The sequence below is a fragment of the Equus przewalskii genome, chromosome 3 (genome assembly GCF_037783145.1).
Source record: "Equus przewalskii isolate Varuska chromosome 3, EquPr2, whole genome shotgun sequence".
Lineage (NCBI taxonomy): Eukaryota > Metazoa > Chordata > Mammalia > Perissodactyla > Equidae > Equus > Equus przewalskii.
In genome coordinates, this window is record NC_091833.1 from 63952736 (window position 1) to 63970569 (window position 17834).

Sequence of the window (17834 nt, forward strand, 5' to 3'; positions counted from 1 at the left end):
TAACTATTTCTCATATTGTTACATTTTACATCTGTCATAATATTAGCATAAATCCCCCTACCTCATAAAATTATTGTGGGGACTAAATGTGTACCGTATGTTAACCATTTCGAGTAACCCCTGGCACAAAGTAAACACTCAATAAATGGGAATTGCTGTTTCCTATTAAAACGAATAACTCGGGCACCATTTAGATATAGTCAACCAAGTAAGGACCAAAAAGATGCACCTCAGGCAAATTTCAGCATTATATGAAGAGTAAAAGAGTTAGTTTAGGGATCTGCATAGGCATGTGCTTGGCCCTGTGGATTCCTCACCCTCTGAGGGAATACAGCTGGAGAAAGGCCAGAGCAGGATTCTCTAAATTGTGAGGCCCAGGGCGCAGGCCCCTCTTAACTCAGTCACAGAGTGATAATGTATACTAATGGACCTACCTTTAAGAAAGTCACTGTCCTGAGGTGTAAACAGGCTCAGATGTGGTGAATGCCATTTATCGATCCCCAACTATCTGCTAGGAGTTGGGAGACACAGTGTACTTTAAGGTCATACAGTAGGGTAAAATTAACCCTTCTGGTGAGAGAACATCCTGTCCTAAACCACTAAAACTGAACTTCAGTAATCATGTTCTGCCTGAACCAAAGCACAGATGCACACTTTAGGATAATGTTTTCTTTGTTTCTACAGGTGTCTGTAGATGAGATACCACAGTAAAGTAACTGCTCAGAGTGACAGTTGTGGCAAGTTAAGATCTCCTAAAATGTGTTTATATAGGTGAAATTAAGACACAAAATGTGTGCCTTCAGTATGAAGACTGTGTATAGAGGGAACACAGATACATTTTTCTTTAGTGGAGATGGGGTGTGGAGAAGGCGTTTATAAGTACACGCCCACAGAAATACAAAAGGAACAAAGATTCAAGCCTTGGACTTCTGCCTACTATCACCCCTCTCAACTTCCACCAAAAAAAAAGGTGGTCAGCTTATCCACTTCCACCTCTTTGTCACTCCTGCCTGATAGTTCTGTAATTGTTATAGCAGGGTGGGAATAGCCTCGCCCCTCTTAGTCTACACCTCTAAGGCCAGTTCTCTGAGAACTCAAGAGAGAAGGAAGAGGAGGTCAACTAAGGAGTCAGATCAAAGTCTAACGGACCTCTGGAAGAGCAACATTCTTTGGGACATTTTTCCCTTTTGAACATAATGGATAGTACCTAACTTAAAAATCATTCAGAATATGGTTTAAAAGAGGGGGAAAAAAAGGTGTGATATTCAAAACCCATTTCCACGCCAGAGTATGCCAAAAAGAATCCAGGGTAGACAGGAATTGAAGATTAACAGGAGTAGGAAGAGTGCTAAAATGCTCAAGAGACCAAGTTCATCTGTAGGTCTGCCAAACCAGCCAGGTTCCCTATTCAGTCCCTCCATTATGGCCTGTTAAATGAAGCAAATCCAAGGCAAATCCTCTCAGATCCATTTTAGATTTGCACGCCACCACCTTGGAGATGAATGAAATTCAATAACAAAAGGCCTGTCATTATCATCATGGCAAGTATAGAAAAGGATAAAGACCAGAGAGATATGGCAAATTTTATCCTTATGTTATGAATGCAGTATTCAGCTGAGAACTCTTTCTTTTACTGAGCAAAAAAAGCCTCATAATCCATCTTACCTGGACAAAAAAAATAAAGTGCTTGAAAGACGTATTGAGATGAGCTTCCTCCTGAAGCTGGATCACAGGGTCGAAATGCTGATGGTAAATATGAGCATAAACCCTAAAGAGGCGTTTGAGTATAGTTTTTGCCACCGACATGAAATTCTTCGGGAATGGGACACCTAGTAAATAGATAAACAGTCCCTCTATTAACAAGAGACGAGGACAAAGCAATATGAGTTTGTCAGCAAATGACAACATAAATTACCAAGACAAGACTGAAAAGAAATATTTACGAATTACTACTTAATATACCCACTGTAGTTTTCAGAAGTTCTCAACATATCATGAACGAAAATAAACTTCAAAGCATCTATGGAATAAGAATTAGTCTTTAGAATAGCCCTTTACGCCTCTAATATAGCACCACTTTACTAAAATGAAAGAAAGAAATGCCTAAGATGGTAATAGAGCTAAAACTCACACTCAGATCTTCAGATTTCTTAATATCAAGTCTCAATACAAATATTTGCTGAACACAAATAACATAGTAACCATGTCCAGTTTTGTTTAAAATGCGTGCAATATGTTTTTATATTTCTTTCTACGGAAATTATTTCATTACTACTTCAGGTCTACATTTATCCTGAAATTATCAGTGGTCCTGCTCAACTAGGCTCATTCTTTTATGAATTTAAACACTGTTACAGCATAAAGCAAATACAAAACTAGAAAAATATAAAATTCAATATCCTCTGTTACCCCAGCTAAATGATCCAGATTGGCAAAACACAAGCCAAATACTGGTATTACTGGGTTCAATGTCATCACATTGCCCACTGCTCATTTAAAAATCTTATAGGTCACAAGAAAACATAAGACAAACCACACTACATAAAATAGTATGCCTACACACTGCAAAAATAGCAGTGTCATGAAAACCCAGAAAAGACTTAAGTATACACATTCCACATTAAAGGAGGCTAAAGAGACATGACAACTGAATGAAAACAAATGTCAAAGATTTTCTTTTGCTATAAAGGATATTACTGGGAAAATGTGAAAAATCTGAATAAAATCTGTAAATTATACAATAGTATTATATCGGGGTTAATTTCCTGATATTGATGGTTATACTGTGATTTTCTACAGAAATACACATTGAAGAACATATGAATAAAGGTGCATCATATCTGCAACTTACTCTCAAACAGTCCAGGAAAAAGAAAGGGACGTGGGGAGGAGAGAGAGAAAGCAAATGGGGAAAAAATGTTGGCAACTAAAGAATCTAGAAGAAGGATACTCAGGGATTCTTGGCACGATTCTAGCAAATTTTCTAAAAGTCTGAAATTGGGCCAAAATAAAAAGTTAAAAAATATATTATGGGAGATAAAAGATAAGGTGAGGGCACTTATCCATGTAATACAGTTTTGAAAAACAAACCTCTTATTATAAAGGCTCCAAAGTAATTAAAGCATCAAATAAATGTGCTTAAAACAATCCATAATAACAGCAACTATTTACATTGCTGTCTCCCCCAACTACACCCTTCTTGCAAAAACTAAAAGCATAAAATACAGTCCAAAAGTTGTTTATTGTTAGAAGAGACAATTCTTAATTTTTTCAGAAAACACAGCTGTTAAGTTCGAGAAGGTAAAATCATAATGAACTGTCTAGATGTGAACAATTTCCACATGAAAGGTCAGCCCTTAAGAGCAAATATAAAAAGCTGATAACAGGCCAACTCCTCAAACCTTCTTCTTTTCTCCTCACCTAGGCTGATTTCAGTCTGTAAGATTCGCACTGTGGGTCATCACTTCAAACTCCCTCTTTGCCACAAACAGAATGTAAAACTGGATATAACTCATATAAACTCCTTCCCTAAACAAGAAATGGATGACTACTGGCAGATGATATTGGCTGCCTACCCAATATACAATCTTTGTTTTTCCATAACAGGCCAGATTTTGATCTTCTCATTGTTTAAAATTATAGCGAGGTTTACCTTAATGTTTATGATAAACTTGGTATGAAAAAGGACACTTTTAAACATGTAAGGCTAGAAATATTTTGATAGGTATAGTAAATCCAATATGGTTCCTGGAATAGAGTCAATAAGCTCTAGAAACATATAAAATTAGATAAATCATGATAGATCCCAAGTATACAAAACAATTATACCAATTTTTGACGGAAATAACGTCTCATCATCCAACTGATCCTGAACCCAAGTCATCAGGTAATCAATATACTTTGGTGCAGAGCACTTAATAGGCTTCTTTATGTTTGTTCCATCTGCCCAATGATACTCATATCTGCATTGGAAAGATAAAAAGCACACAGAATGTCAGTATATCTACATACATAGTGTGTATATTTTTATATTATATATGTATGTCTGTTATGAATGTATACAGGACATATTTTAAACAATGTGCTCCTCCAAATAAAGACTTTTCACATTTGGCATTTCAATTCAGCGTTTTTATATTGCTACTGGACAATTTTGTATTTATCACAATCCAAACTAAGCAGATCCCATAAAATTTTTGAGCTTTCCTTCACATATAGCATTTACATTTTAGAATAATACATTACCATTGTAGAAAATCTCGCTTATTTCCCACTTCTATGATGACCATCTTTAATCTTTACAGTTGTTTTTCTTCCTTGAAAAACATTTCTCCTTAGGCAATACAATTCTTTTTAACTTAGGGCTTTAAATTTTGGGTTAAAGATCGAGAATGACAAAGGGAGCTCCAAAGTAAGACGAATGAAGAAGAGAATGATTTAATATTTGAGTACATTTGGTTGAGGAGCTAAACATGCCTTTAAAGAAAATTGGCAATCCAAATAAAGATGCCTATAGGATTTGGGTATTAATAGAACATTATCCTTTGGCATAATAAACATTTTATGTGTACGTAACATGTGAGAAATACTGTGTCAAGGAATATTGTTCTTGAACAAGGATCACCAAAATGAAAGATATTTTCCCTGTTCTCAAAGAGAACAGACTAGTAGAGAAGACAGACTTGTAAATAAGTAAGCAAAACAGTACAACTATACTAATGGAGTTACTTACACACACATACACACTCACACACAACCACAACCTGAATTTTAGGATAAAGAATAAGCATACAGCTGAAACTTCAAAGTATAAAGATCTCTAAACTAAACTAGCACTTAGTTTTTTGGTTTCTAAAAGTTTACGTCTTTTTTTTTTTTAAAGATTGGCACCTGAGCTAACCACTGTTGCCAATCTTTTTTTTTTCCTACTTTATCTCCCCAAATCCCACCTAGTACATAGTTGTGTATCTTAGTTGCAGGTCCTTCTAGTTGTGGCATGTGGGATGCCACCTCAATATGGCCTGACAAGTGGTGCCATGTCCACGCCCAGGATCCGAACCAGCAAGACCCTGGGCCGCCACAGTGGAGCATGTGAACTTAACCACTCGGCCACGGGGCCAGCCCCCCTAAAAGGTTACTTCTGCCATTTAGCTTCTCTCTTTGAATCAGATGTGTTTTTCCAACCTTGTTCCAGAGTTTGGACTGACAGAATGATAGGTCAGTGAGCCTAGCAAAGGAGATGAGAGAAAATATAATGGAAAAACCCTACAGATTATTTTAAACGATGAAATTATCTTGAGATAGGATAAATAAGGACGCTATTTAATCAGAGCTACTTACACCTGAACAATAAAAAAACCTAAACAGTATACACCTGAATAGACATTCTGCCAGCATACCTTACTGCCAACCCCAGGCAAGAGGAGTGGCTGTCAACTACTTGGAAGCCTACTTGGAAGGTCTCCAAGAGAAGATTCTCCCACACTTCTTGGCATTCTATTCCACTGTTTAATCACTTTCACAGTCAAGAGATTCTTCCTAATATAAAACTAAAGTCCTGAGTGAGACTTAAGCCTATTATTATTTGATCCTTAGGAGGAAGAGACCATGAATGGTAGGACTTTTAACCATCATCACTCTTTACTTCAAGACAGAGACTCATCCATGTTTTCTCCATTATGTTAAGAAACCTTAACATTTTTGCGTTTCCCTCACAATCATGTTTTTCATTTTCTTAATGATTCTCAGTGTTCCATATCATTTTTAAATGCAAAAATCAAAAGCAGACACAGTAAACCATAAATCATTTTCAATATCCTGAAGCTTTTAAAAAAATACCAACTTTCCATAACCTAAGGCTTTTTGAAAAATCAAAAAATCTATATATTGCTTATACTTCTAGAATTTATAACTATGATTCTGATTCTTTCGTCATGTTTATACTTAAGATCACTTTACCTTGTAACTCTATTTTGCCCCATTCATTTTTTTATTTCACCTTGGCAGACCATTCTCTTTAAAATTTACTTCTGTCATCATAATATGAACTTAAAAATTGCAAACTCCAAAATACTCACCATTTCTTGGTTAATAATAATAAGGAACAGTGAATAAGAACAAAATCCTATGAACCATCACTCAATACCACTTTGCAAGGGGTCAGTGCTAAGCTATTAAAAAATGCCTCTCCTCGGTACAGTCCTGAGCATCTGCTGGTAAAGATGGCAAATCATGATGACAACTGCATCTTCTCAGCACTAATGATGGCAAAAGTTAAGATTCTCCAAAAAGAGGAAGAAAGGGAGGGTCGGTGAAAGGAAAGGTGGACAGAGGGAAGGGAAGGAAGGAGAAGGGAGCAAAGACAAAAAGGAAGTTGAGAGGATGGAAGGAAGGGTAGAAGGAAGGAAGAAAAGGAGGGAAAAGAAGATCATTTTCCATTTTTGTAGTATCTTTACAGAGATCCTGTGTCTCTTACTTTTGCAGAATTAGGTACATTCTTCCTATACCAGGTATTTAGATAAGATTTCTGTGGGGAAAGTGATCAGAGCAGTATTCTAAGTGGTAGTAATTCTCCCTGGTTCACAGGAACAAGATATTGGTGTATTATCAGAAAATCTCCCAATAAAATACTAATGAAGTACAAACAGGAAAAATGACAAATGTGAGGTAAAGAAATCTTGTAAACAGTAACAGGATAAGGCAATCAGGATGAAAATCACTAGTGATGGATGGTCATCAGTGCATGTCTCCTGATATGATCCACTAAGAAAAAAGTATCATTCCTGCCCAGAATGCATGGCCTGAATGTGGTCATAAGGAAACAGCAGACAGAATGTGTCAGGCCCCCTAAGATGACCCCCAAGTTTGATGATTTGCTAAGAGGACTTACAGAACTGAGCATATAGTTGTACTCACAGCTATGATTTATTACAGTGAAAGAACACAAACCAAAATTGGCAAATGGGGCCAAGTCTAGAGGAAACCAGGCACACGCTTCCAAGAGTCCTCTCCCAGTGGCATCACATCAGATATGCTTAATTCCCCCAAGACTGAGTTGTGATAACACGGCTTAAACACTGTCTCTCAGGGAAGCTCATCAGAGACTCAGTGTCCAGGTTTTTTACTGGGAGATGGTCAAGTAGGCAACTTCTGCATGCACATACTAAAATTCCAGACTCCCAGAAGGAAAGCATAAGCAGTATCATTTGTAGAAACAGTTTAGGCACAGTAAGCCACTCTTAACAGGTAGGGTAGTGGGAACCCTTCTAAAATCCAAGTTCCCAGATGACATCCAAGGGCCAACCTTGCAAGCAGACTTTTCAAGAGATGGCAGTCAGGCCAGCTACGTCAACTCTTTCCTGCACAAAGGCCAAAACAACAAGGAAAGACTGAAGAACTATTCCAGACTGAAGATACCTGAAGAGGTAAGTCAAACAAATGCAATATATAATCCTAGATAGGATCCTGGACCAAAAAGAAAAAACTGAGATATTGTTGATGCAGCTGATGAAATATGAATGGTGTCTATGGACTGGAAGCAGTGATTTGAAGGGTCTGTATGCTGGTTATGTAAAAGTGTATCCTTCTTCTTGGAAAATACACAGTGTGTCATATTTGAATATGTAGGGATAAAGGAGCATAATGTCTACAACTTGCTCAAAAGGTTCACAAAAAATTAACATTAATGAGTATACATAGAGAGAGAGAGTGGGTAATAAAGCATTTATGCAGTAAAATATTAATAATTGGGGAATCTGGATGAAAAGGATATGGAAGTTCTTTGTGCTGTTCTGGCAACCTTTCTGTACCCTTAAAATTATCTGAAGTTTTGAAATTTGAAATAGTTTGAAAATAAGTTCTTTTCAGTATATTTGAAAATAAGCTCTTCTCAAAAAATTACCTTAAGAAATATTCAAAGCATATTATTTTGAACATCTTTGATGATGGCAAATTGTCAATTCTTTTTAAAAGGACTCGATTCTGAGAAATATCTAAGCTCATTTGCAGTCAATGTGAGGAACAAGGTAGACAACTCCAATTAGGTAATACTTCGTTCAATATGTGAATTTGGTCAAAAAATAAAGTATGACAATGAAGTAATATAACTGAATCTTTTGGGTAGCTAGTGATCTGACTCTACATTGCAATTTAAAAGTCATCAAAAATATTCTGAGCAATGAAAGCATTAGTACAATAAATGAACAGCAATCTAAAGTCACTACTTACAATGATAACATTCCTAAGCATGAGTAAGTTTGGGCAATTTGTTTTGTTTTGATATTTACACCTTGTATATCATTGGGGGGAGAACATACTTTATAAAAAGTCGACACTAAAAATAAAATTTCTCTCTATTTCTCTCTACAAGTATCAATTAACATTTCTTATAAGAAAATAATACAATGTAGCAATTTAAGAGTACAGGCAATAGAATCAGAGAGACCTGAATTTCAACCCTAGTTCTGCCTGTTTCTAAATAAAAGGAACTTGGACATGTTACTTAACCTTTCTCAGACTCTTTCTTTTCCTATAAAATGAGGATAACAATAGTTTTCTCACCTCCTAAGGTTGCTGTATGAACGAAAAAACATGATGCGTGAAAGGCCTTACATTAGGTAGCACAAAGTAAATGCTCGCTGCCATTGTTATTATCAGCCATGGTAATAACAAAATCCAATTTCAAAAATTCATCGATCCAGGGGCTGGCCCCGTGGCCGAGTGGTTAAGTTCACATGCTCCGCTGCAGGCGGCCCAGTGTTTCATTGGTTCGAATCCTGGGCGCGGACATGGCACTGCTCATCAAACCACGCTGAGGCAGCGTCCCACATGCCACAACTAGAAGGACCCGCAAAGAAGAATATACAGCTATGTACCGGGGGGCTTTGGGGAGAAAAAGGGAAAAAATAAAATCTTTAAAAAAAAAAAATTTATTGATCCAAGCAACATTTATGGAGTGCTACCTAGGCGGCAGGCACTGTTCTTGCACCAAAAGGGATTTCAAAGAAGAACAAATTGAACAGATTAAATAAAACATGTTTAAGTATAAGGTACAAGTATAACGTAACACAGAAACATAATCATACAGATAAAAAAGTTAAATAGAAAGACCCCATCTAGTCTGAAGAAATCAGAAGGTCTCATGCAGAAGGAGGCATTTGATGTGGGCCTTTAAGATGGGTAAGATTTTTTGAAATATTAGCAGAATGATGATAAGAAGGACATGGGAAAAGAAGAAAAATATCCAAGAGAAGAACAGAATGAGTAAGTTTTCAGAGTATAAGTAATGGAGTTTTCACAAAAGCAAGGCATTTGCAATAATGTCGTTTGGACAGACCGTAAGCCAACAGAGGAAAGACATGATGGAGGAGGGCCATAAAGCTCAGGCTAAAGAATCTGGACTTAATATACTAGTCATTGGTGAGCCACTGAAGGAGAGGCTAGGTAGAGAAATTATATGGTCAGAAACTTTCTTCTTATTTAAGAACTATAAAATAAAGTAAAAATGAGAACCATGAACCATATCTTACTTTGGGCCAGCTGACATCACCGGACAACTTTCCTCTGTACAGAAATCTGTGATTGTTCCGTAAAGCATGTTGATCTGATTGAAGAAATCCACAGCTGCAAAGCAAATATCACTTAGAAGTAAAAAACTAAATTTTAATTTTACTCAAGCAGAATCTTAGATTTATCTGTTCTTTCTTCTGCAAAGAACAGGTGAAAAGCATACACAGAAATCACAATATTTGGATACACTGAAATTAGGAGCTTCTGTTTATTAAGTGACTCCTTTAAGAGAGTAAAAAGGCAAGCACAAAGTAGGAGAAATTATTTGCAACACATATAACCAACAACAATCTTGTATTCAGAATATACAAAGATCTCCTCTAGATCATTAAGAAAAAGACAACAGAGTAGAAAAATGTGAGACAGTTTTGAACTGGCTCTTCACAAAATAAGTTTCCATAAGGTCAAAAGCATATGAAAAGATGTTGGCAATCATGGAATTGCAAATTCAAATGATAGTGGGATGCCATTCCATAGCCATCAAAAAGCTAACTTTTATTTGAAAATGCAAAGAGCTACAAATATCCAACACATTCTTAAAGAAGAACATGGTGCATATCAAAAATTATAAAGCACGACTACAACACTGTGGACTTAGTGGACCAATGGAATGGAATAGAGATCAGAAATAGATGTAAGCATAGAAGAAATGCTTGATTTATGACAAAGCCGACACTGTAGAACAACAGGCCAAAGACAGTCTTCTCATAAACAGCTCTGACTCTGTCGGTTATCTTTATGGAAAATAAAACTCTTGACTCTTCACTTACATCATGCCCAAAAAGCAACTCCAAGTGGATCATACCTCTAAATGTGAAAAGCAAGACAATAAAGTTTAAAAGGGCACAGAAAAATATATCCATGACCTTTGGCATGGATATATTTCTTAAGAAGGGAACAAAAAACACTAATCATAAAGGAATGGTTTTCCATGTTTTCACTGGATTTATTCCTAGGTTTTTGATATTTTTTACGCTATTCATAATTTTTTATATTGACCTCAGCGCTAACAACCTTTTTATATTCACCTATTGGTAATAATAACCACAGTAGTAATAACAATCATGGCTTTTCAGTTTTTCAACATTCATTCATATTGGCTATGAATGACAATGTTCTTTCTTCCTTTCCATTCACTGTATCTTTTATTCTTTTTCCTGCCTTACTACATTGGCTAAGACTCCAGTAAAGTGGTGATGGTGGGTATCCTTAACTCATTCCTAATCTGAGAAAAAACTTCAACATTTCACTATTAAATATGATGTTTGCTGTAGCTTTTTTTGCAAATAGATATGCTTTATCAGAAGAAGGTTCTCAACTATTACTTGACAAGTTTTTTATGAATTAATTTTTATCAAATTTTTTTCTGCAGATATTGAGATGATCATAGGATTGTTTCCTCCTCCTTTATTTTGGTTAATGTGGTGAATTAGGACTGATTTTCAAATGTCAAGCCAACCTTGGCTTATAAATATCAAAAACCTGGAATAAGCTCAATTTGGTAATGATGTGCTATACTTTTTAAGTATTGCTAGATTCAATTTGCTAATATTTTATTAAGATTGTTACATTTATGTTCATAAGTTAGATAACCTAGTTTCCTTTCTTTTAATGTCCATGAAGAGCTCACAAAACTAGTATTTTCTCCATTCTGTATAAGAGCTTGAAAAAAGACTGGTATTTCTTCCTTAAATGTTTGGTGGAAATTTCTACCGTGGGTAAATTTTTAATTAGATTAAAATTTTTAAAGATAGTTATAAGACGAACAGACATTTCTCCAAAAAGATATACAGATGGCCAATAGGCACATGAAAAGATGCTCATCATCGCTAATCATCAGGGAAATGCAAATCAAAACTACACTAAGATATCACGTTACACCCATTAGAATGACAAAAATATCTAAAACTAATAGTAACAAATGTTGGAGAGGTTGTGGAGAAAAAGGAACCCTCATACACTGCTGGTGGGAATGCAAACTGGTGCAGCCATTATGAAAAACAGTATGGAGATTCCTCAAAAAATTAAAAATAGAACTACCATACGATCCAGCCATTCCACTACTAGGTATATATCCAAAGAGCTTGAAGTCAGCAATTCCAAAAGTCCTATGCACCCCAACGTTCATTGCAGCATTATTTACAATAGCCAAGACATGGAAGCAACCTAAATGCCCATCAACAGATGAATGGATAAAGAAGATGTATATATATGGTATATATATATATACCATTGTATATACATTGTTTGTTCTGCAAAACAGAACAAAATCATTCCATTTGCAATAACATGGATGGACCTTGAGGGAATTATGTTAAGTGAAATAAGCCAGCTAGAGAAGGATAATCTGTGTATGACTCCACTCATATGAGGAATTTAAAAATGTGGACTAAGAGAACAGATTAGTGGATACCAGGGGAAAGGTGGGGTGGGGGGTGGGCACAAAGGGTGAAGAGGTGCACCTACAACACGAATGACAAACATTAATGTACAACTGAAATTTCACAAGATTGTAACCTATCATTAACTCAATAAAAAAATTTAAAAATTAAAAAAAGATAGTTATAAGACTATTCAGACTTTTTTATTCTTGTGTCAACTTTACTAAGCTGAATTTTTCAACAAATTTGTCCATTTGGATTAAATTTTCAAATTTACTGGCATAAATTTGAAGCCTGTTCATAATATTCTCTCATGACATTTAATACTGTGTAAGATGTGTAGTGATAATTACTTTTTCATTCCTGATATTGGTTATTTGTCCTTTCTCTCATTTTTTTCTTGATCAGTCTTACCAGGAGTTATCAAATTTTATTAGACTTCTCAAAGAATTAATTTTCTTTTCGGCTTTGTTGATTTTCTTTACTGTATGTTTGTTTTTCTTTTTTTGAGGTTGATTAGCCCTGAGCTAACATCCACTGCCAATCCTGCTCTTTTTGCTGAGGAAGACTGGCCCTGAGCTAACATCCGTGCCCATGTTCCTCTACTTTATATGTGGGATGTCTGCCACAGCATGGCTTGACAAGTGGTGTGCAGGTCCGCACTCAGGATCCAAACAGGAGAACCCTAGGCCGCCAAAGTAGAACACGCAAACTTAACCACTGTGCCACCAGGCTGGCCGCTGTTTGTTTTTTATTTTATTAACTTCTGCTCTTATCTTTACCAAAACCCTTTTTTTTTTTTTTTAAGAAAGGCTAGCTTTTTTTTTTTTTAATTCTTTTTTTTTCCTTTTTCTCCCCAAAGCCCCCTGGTACATAGTTGCATATTCTTCATTGTGGGTCCTTCTAGTTGTGGCATGTGGGACGCTGCCTCAGCGTGGTTTGATGAGCAGTGCCATCTCTGCGCCCAGGATTCAAACCAACGAAACAGTGGGCCACCTGCAGCAGAGCATGGGAACCTAACCACTTGGCCACGGGGCCAGCCCCTACCAAAACCTTTTTAAATTTTCCTTGTATTTAATTTGCTATTGTTTTTCTAAACTCTGGAAATTATGCTTAGATCATTAATTTTTAAAACTTTTTCTTTTCATATGTATGTATGTAAGGCTCTAAATTTCTAACACAGCTTCAGTTACATCCCATAAGTTTTCATATGTAGTATTTTCCTCCTCATATTTCAGTTCAAAATATTTTCCAATTTCCATCGAGATTTATTCTTTCCAAACACACGCAAATTTCCTAGTTTTTGGTTACTGATTTCTAGCTAAACACTAGTTAAATACTATGGCCACTATGGTCAAACAACGTATGTTATATGATTTCAATCCTTTCAACTTTTGAAAATATGCATGTGTATAATCTGAGGTGCTTAAGTCATAAGTCCCTCAGGTCAAGTGTTAACCATGTTGCTCAAAGTTTTCTAATTCCATATTGATTTTTTCCTCTATACTTTCTATCCATTACCAAAAGAGGAGTGTTTAAATCTCCCATTATGACTGTGGATTTGTCTATTTCTTCTTTTAGTTCAGTCAACTGATTTTTATGTATTTTTGAGATGTTATTAAGGACACAAATCCAGAACTTCATATATTCTTTGTGAACTGAACAATTTACCATTTTAAAATCTCCCTCTTTAAACATTTTTCTGCCTTGAAGTCTACTTTATCTGATATTAACATGACTATATCAGCTTTTTTTAGGTTACTGTTTAACTTTTTAGTTTCAACTTCTATCTGTATATTTTAAAGTATGTCTCTTGGAAACAGAATTTAGGTTTGTTTTATGATCATCTTGACACATCTGTGGCCTTTTTATTGAGGTATTTTGTCCTTTACATTTAATACAATTAATTTGGATTTCAATTTACTATCTTACTATTAGCTATTTCTTTAGCCTACCTATTATAATTCTTTTTCTTTTCTTTCTGATGTTATTTAGGATTATTTTTTATTATTCTATTTTTTTCCTCTTTTAGCTGGCTAATTATACATTCATTTACTCTTATTTTAGTCCTACCCTAGAGCAGGGGTCAGCAAACTATGACCACAGGCCAAATCTGGCACATCTCCTGTTTTTGTAAATAGTTTTATTGGAATATAACCATGCCCATTCGGTTACATACAGTCTATGACGGCTTTTGCACAATAGCGGCAGAGGTGAATTGTTGCAACAGAATCCATATGACCAGCAAAGCCTAAAAAAATGTTTACTATCTGGCCCTTGACAAAAAAAAGTTTGTTAACCCTTGTCCTAGAGTATAGTATAAGCATTCCTGATTTAACAAAGACCCAAACAAAATTTAGTATTTTTTACCTCTTTCCAGGTAATACATGACCCTTAAGAATAAGAAACTGACTCAATCCCAAGTCTTCATTGAGTTTATGGGCTAATTATGGAAAATATCATTTGAGTTTTTCATAAAGGGAAGTACAAGTTGTGGAAGCAAATAGCTTCCCTCAGTTTGCCCTTTCTTTTGATATAAAGCAAACAGTCAATAAGAACTTGGTATAAATTGACTCAAGGAAACCACAGGGAGTGTTCCAATAACCACTGATATCTATCTAGCCAGACTCTAATATCCTTTTGCCTATATTCTCCTGGGCAAAAATACACCTTTTTAAGTTTCTCAGGCAGAAAGGGAGCATTTAACCACGTATTTAAGGACAAATACCACATATGGAGACTTTGAGCTCAGTCCCTGTTTCCTCTTATTTACACAGTCCTAAGATCTCTTTTCATCTTAATTACCCATGACCAGCACTTTGCTTTTTAAATTCAGACTTTCTCAAGCAGCAAAGAAAAAAACTGACTTTAAAAGTAATCAGAGCTAATTTTGCTCATGAAAGTAGAGTAGTAACAAGCATTATATTAAATTTAATCCTGCAAGTTTTCCCCTGTCCTCTGACTTCTCAGTAAGCCAAAATTTACTAAGTAATGACTCTGCAACTTAATAATTCTTAAGTTGTCCTCCACATAAACGGAGGACAACTTGTGGCTTTGAAATAAGACATACAGGTTTGAATCCCAACTCTTATACTTAACCAGCTGAGTTACTTAACCTCCCTGAACCTCAGTTTCCTACCTTTAAAACTGGGTTCACTTTGGAGTGCCAAAAAATGTGTCTACCATAAAACAGGCATTTAGTAAATGCTAGTTTCCTTCCACTAACAAAGACATGGCCTCAGGATTCTGTGCCACATAAATCATTTATAAGCCATCCGTCCAGCTTTTTCCAGAACCCTGAACCTTCCTTATATCTTCTTTAAGCTATCACTATTTCTAGCAGCACAATGTTCAAAACTAGGCTTTGGTTTTTAGCTGTGAGACTGGTTGTTGAATTTGTAAAGATTTCCCATCTTCTACCATTTATCTTTTATCTGGCAAGTGAACTGAAGCCAAAAGGCCATTAAAAGATGCCAGTCTTATCAACAAATTCCCTTCACTCTTTTATGTACCAGAAATGTTTACTTAACCACTGTCAGTGAGTTGAAATATCTGTCTAGTCAGATTCCTTCACTTCATCAAGTGCCATTTGGGAGATTACTACAAATAAGGAACATTTTAGAATCCAATAACTCAGTCAAATGGCATATTTTTCAAGGAAGAATTATATGTTCTAAGAGGATGTTCTAATGTTTCCATTCAAAGCAATTTTTGCTCAGCCACAACTGTGAAATGCCTGTGAAATTTTAGAAGTTCCTAAAGTTGTAGGCATTTCAGTAGTACAGGCACTCAGTTCTGGCGACTGAGACACAGAGAGTACAGACAGAAAACGATGATCTGCGTTTACACTGAACAGTCGGAATCTCAGGCCTACAGAAGGTCCGTGGGGCCTTCCTTAGATCTTTAAACTAGTAAATGAGTTCTCAAATAGATGGCACAAAACAGCACAAACACGTACCCAAAAAAAGAATGTACAACTATATTGGAAATTTATTCTGAATATTGTCTTTGAAGTGTCACAGAACCATCTTATAGGTAAGATGGTAAGATCTTATCAAAACAAAGAAATTACTTCGTTTCTTTAGTAATTAAACTCTCTTGGTCCAGGAGGATAACCACATTATAATAAATACTGCTCTTATGTAAATGCTGTCACAAGAAGGTTTTAAGACATCTCAGTAAAATCCTTAAGGTTCCTAAAAGTTATCAGTAGATGAGAGCTCAATTTATAAATCCCATGATATATTTCAAATTACAATAAAATACCATCAAATATTATAAGAAAAATACTGCTTTGTCTTTCCTTAGTCAAAGCCTAGATATTTAGTGTATACTTTCAATTAAATTTCATTTTATTTAATTCATTTTCATATAAATTTCCTCCAATTTTATAAAATTCTATCAATTTCTTCACTAATGCTGAAAAACTCTGAATATTAAAAGTACCACTTTTATTCCCCAAATTTCTCTGGCTAATTCCCAAGAACATACTTACTTTTTACTTATTATGTTTTTCTTCCTAGCAGTTAAGAATATCTCATAAATGTATTTTACCTATTTCATAAGATCATTATTGAATTCTTTTTTTTTAAAAAAAAGCGTAATTTAGACAAATAACTGACTATGCTACTGAAAGACGCAATTTAACGCGGTGGTTAAAGCAGTTTCAGACAATCTATAGCTATATATTTGAGCCCACACTCTGCCATTTAATAGCTGTATGACCTAGGCAAATTACTAATCTTTCTGTCTCTGCTTCCTTCTCCATATTAAACTGGGATAATAACAGTACCTATCTCATGAGGCTGTAAAGATGAAATAAAATAATCCATGTAGAAAGGACAGCAGACTGCCAGACACATAATTAGTGTTCTATAAATATTAATTGCTGTTATTATCATTTTTTCCATTGAAGATAAGTCTATGCTTTGTATTACATTATAACAGGAGACAAGAATTTCTTAAAGCTCCATATTCACAAATAAAATAACACACAGGCTAAAGTGGATTGAGGTATCACTATATGTTACTATTAGGTTGCTAACTAGATCCTAGAACAGAGAGCACCCTCTACAATGAGGCTACTAACCTAACAGATTCTACTGAGAAAAGAAAGTCTACTTACTGTTCACTGCAACCCATTCATTTAGATCTTCCCCCTCAGGAAGCATGACAGCCATCCGGAGGTTGCCACTGCCAAGTGTGGCTTCTGCATGCTTTAAGAGCTCATACTGGTGTGAACCCTCTGGAATGTTCTTCTTTGGTTTAAATGTTTTAGAGGAGCGACTACCACTATGAATAGAAAAAAAAAGGCAATACAATATTTAAGGCATGACTTTCCACAGCCTACTAGACTGTATTACTTGATAAAATAACACAGAGGTGGATCCCAAATGTCCACAAATGAACAGCCCTAAACTGTGCTGGCTACATTAAATCCCAGATATAACTGCTGTAACTACTGTGTTTGATACCCAGAACTTCTACAAACCTTCTCTACGTTCCCTACTGCAGCTCCCGAGAGGAAAAGAATTTTCAGCTGTAACTAATCCAGTTTTTCACAATAAATTAACGATTCAGGATTATAGGTTGTAATCTATAAAAACATACAAGTTCTCCTGTGGTAATTTTTAGTAATTTTATTCGTTTTCACACCTATTCTAAGTTTCTCATCCTAAAATAGATCATTTGTTTCCTTCGTATAAAAAACATAAAGGTACAATTTTATATTAATAAAACACAAAAATCCCAGAGTGAGAGAAAGAAAAGCTACATGTTCTTCCACCCAATTATAGGAAGCATAAGCAATCTTAATCCAGAATTCCAGGTATGCATACAAGTAGCTAGACATGCATATGGCTGGTTTGCTGAAATTTCTGAATGTGT

At 35.5% G+C, this 17834-nt stretch overlaps 1 protein-coding gene across 2 annotated transcripts in view; it reads right to left on the reverse strand.

Moving 5' to 3' along the window:
- Positions 1-17834, reverse strand: part of MOB1B (MOB kinase activator 1B) — a 68864-nt gene that overhangs the window by 6019 nt on the left and 45011 nt on the right. For both annotated transcript variants that reach the window (XM_070614700.1, XM_070614699.1), the window contains exons 2-5: positions 17074-17240; positions 9528-9621; positions 3829-3962; positions 1666-1829 (exon numbers count right to left, since the gene is read on the reverse strand). In XM_070614700.1, coding sequence (XP_070470801.1) covers positions 1666-1829; positions 3829-3962; positions 9528-9621; positions 17074-17128 — 447 coding nt within the window. In that variant the 5' untranslated portion in view covers positions 17129-17240. The remainder of the gene's footprint in view (positions 1-1665; positions 1830-3828; positions 3963-9527; positions 9622-17073; positions 17241-17834) is intronic.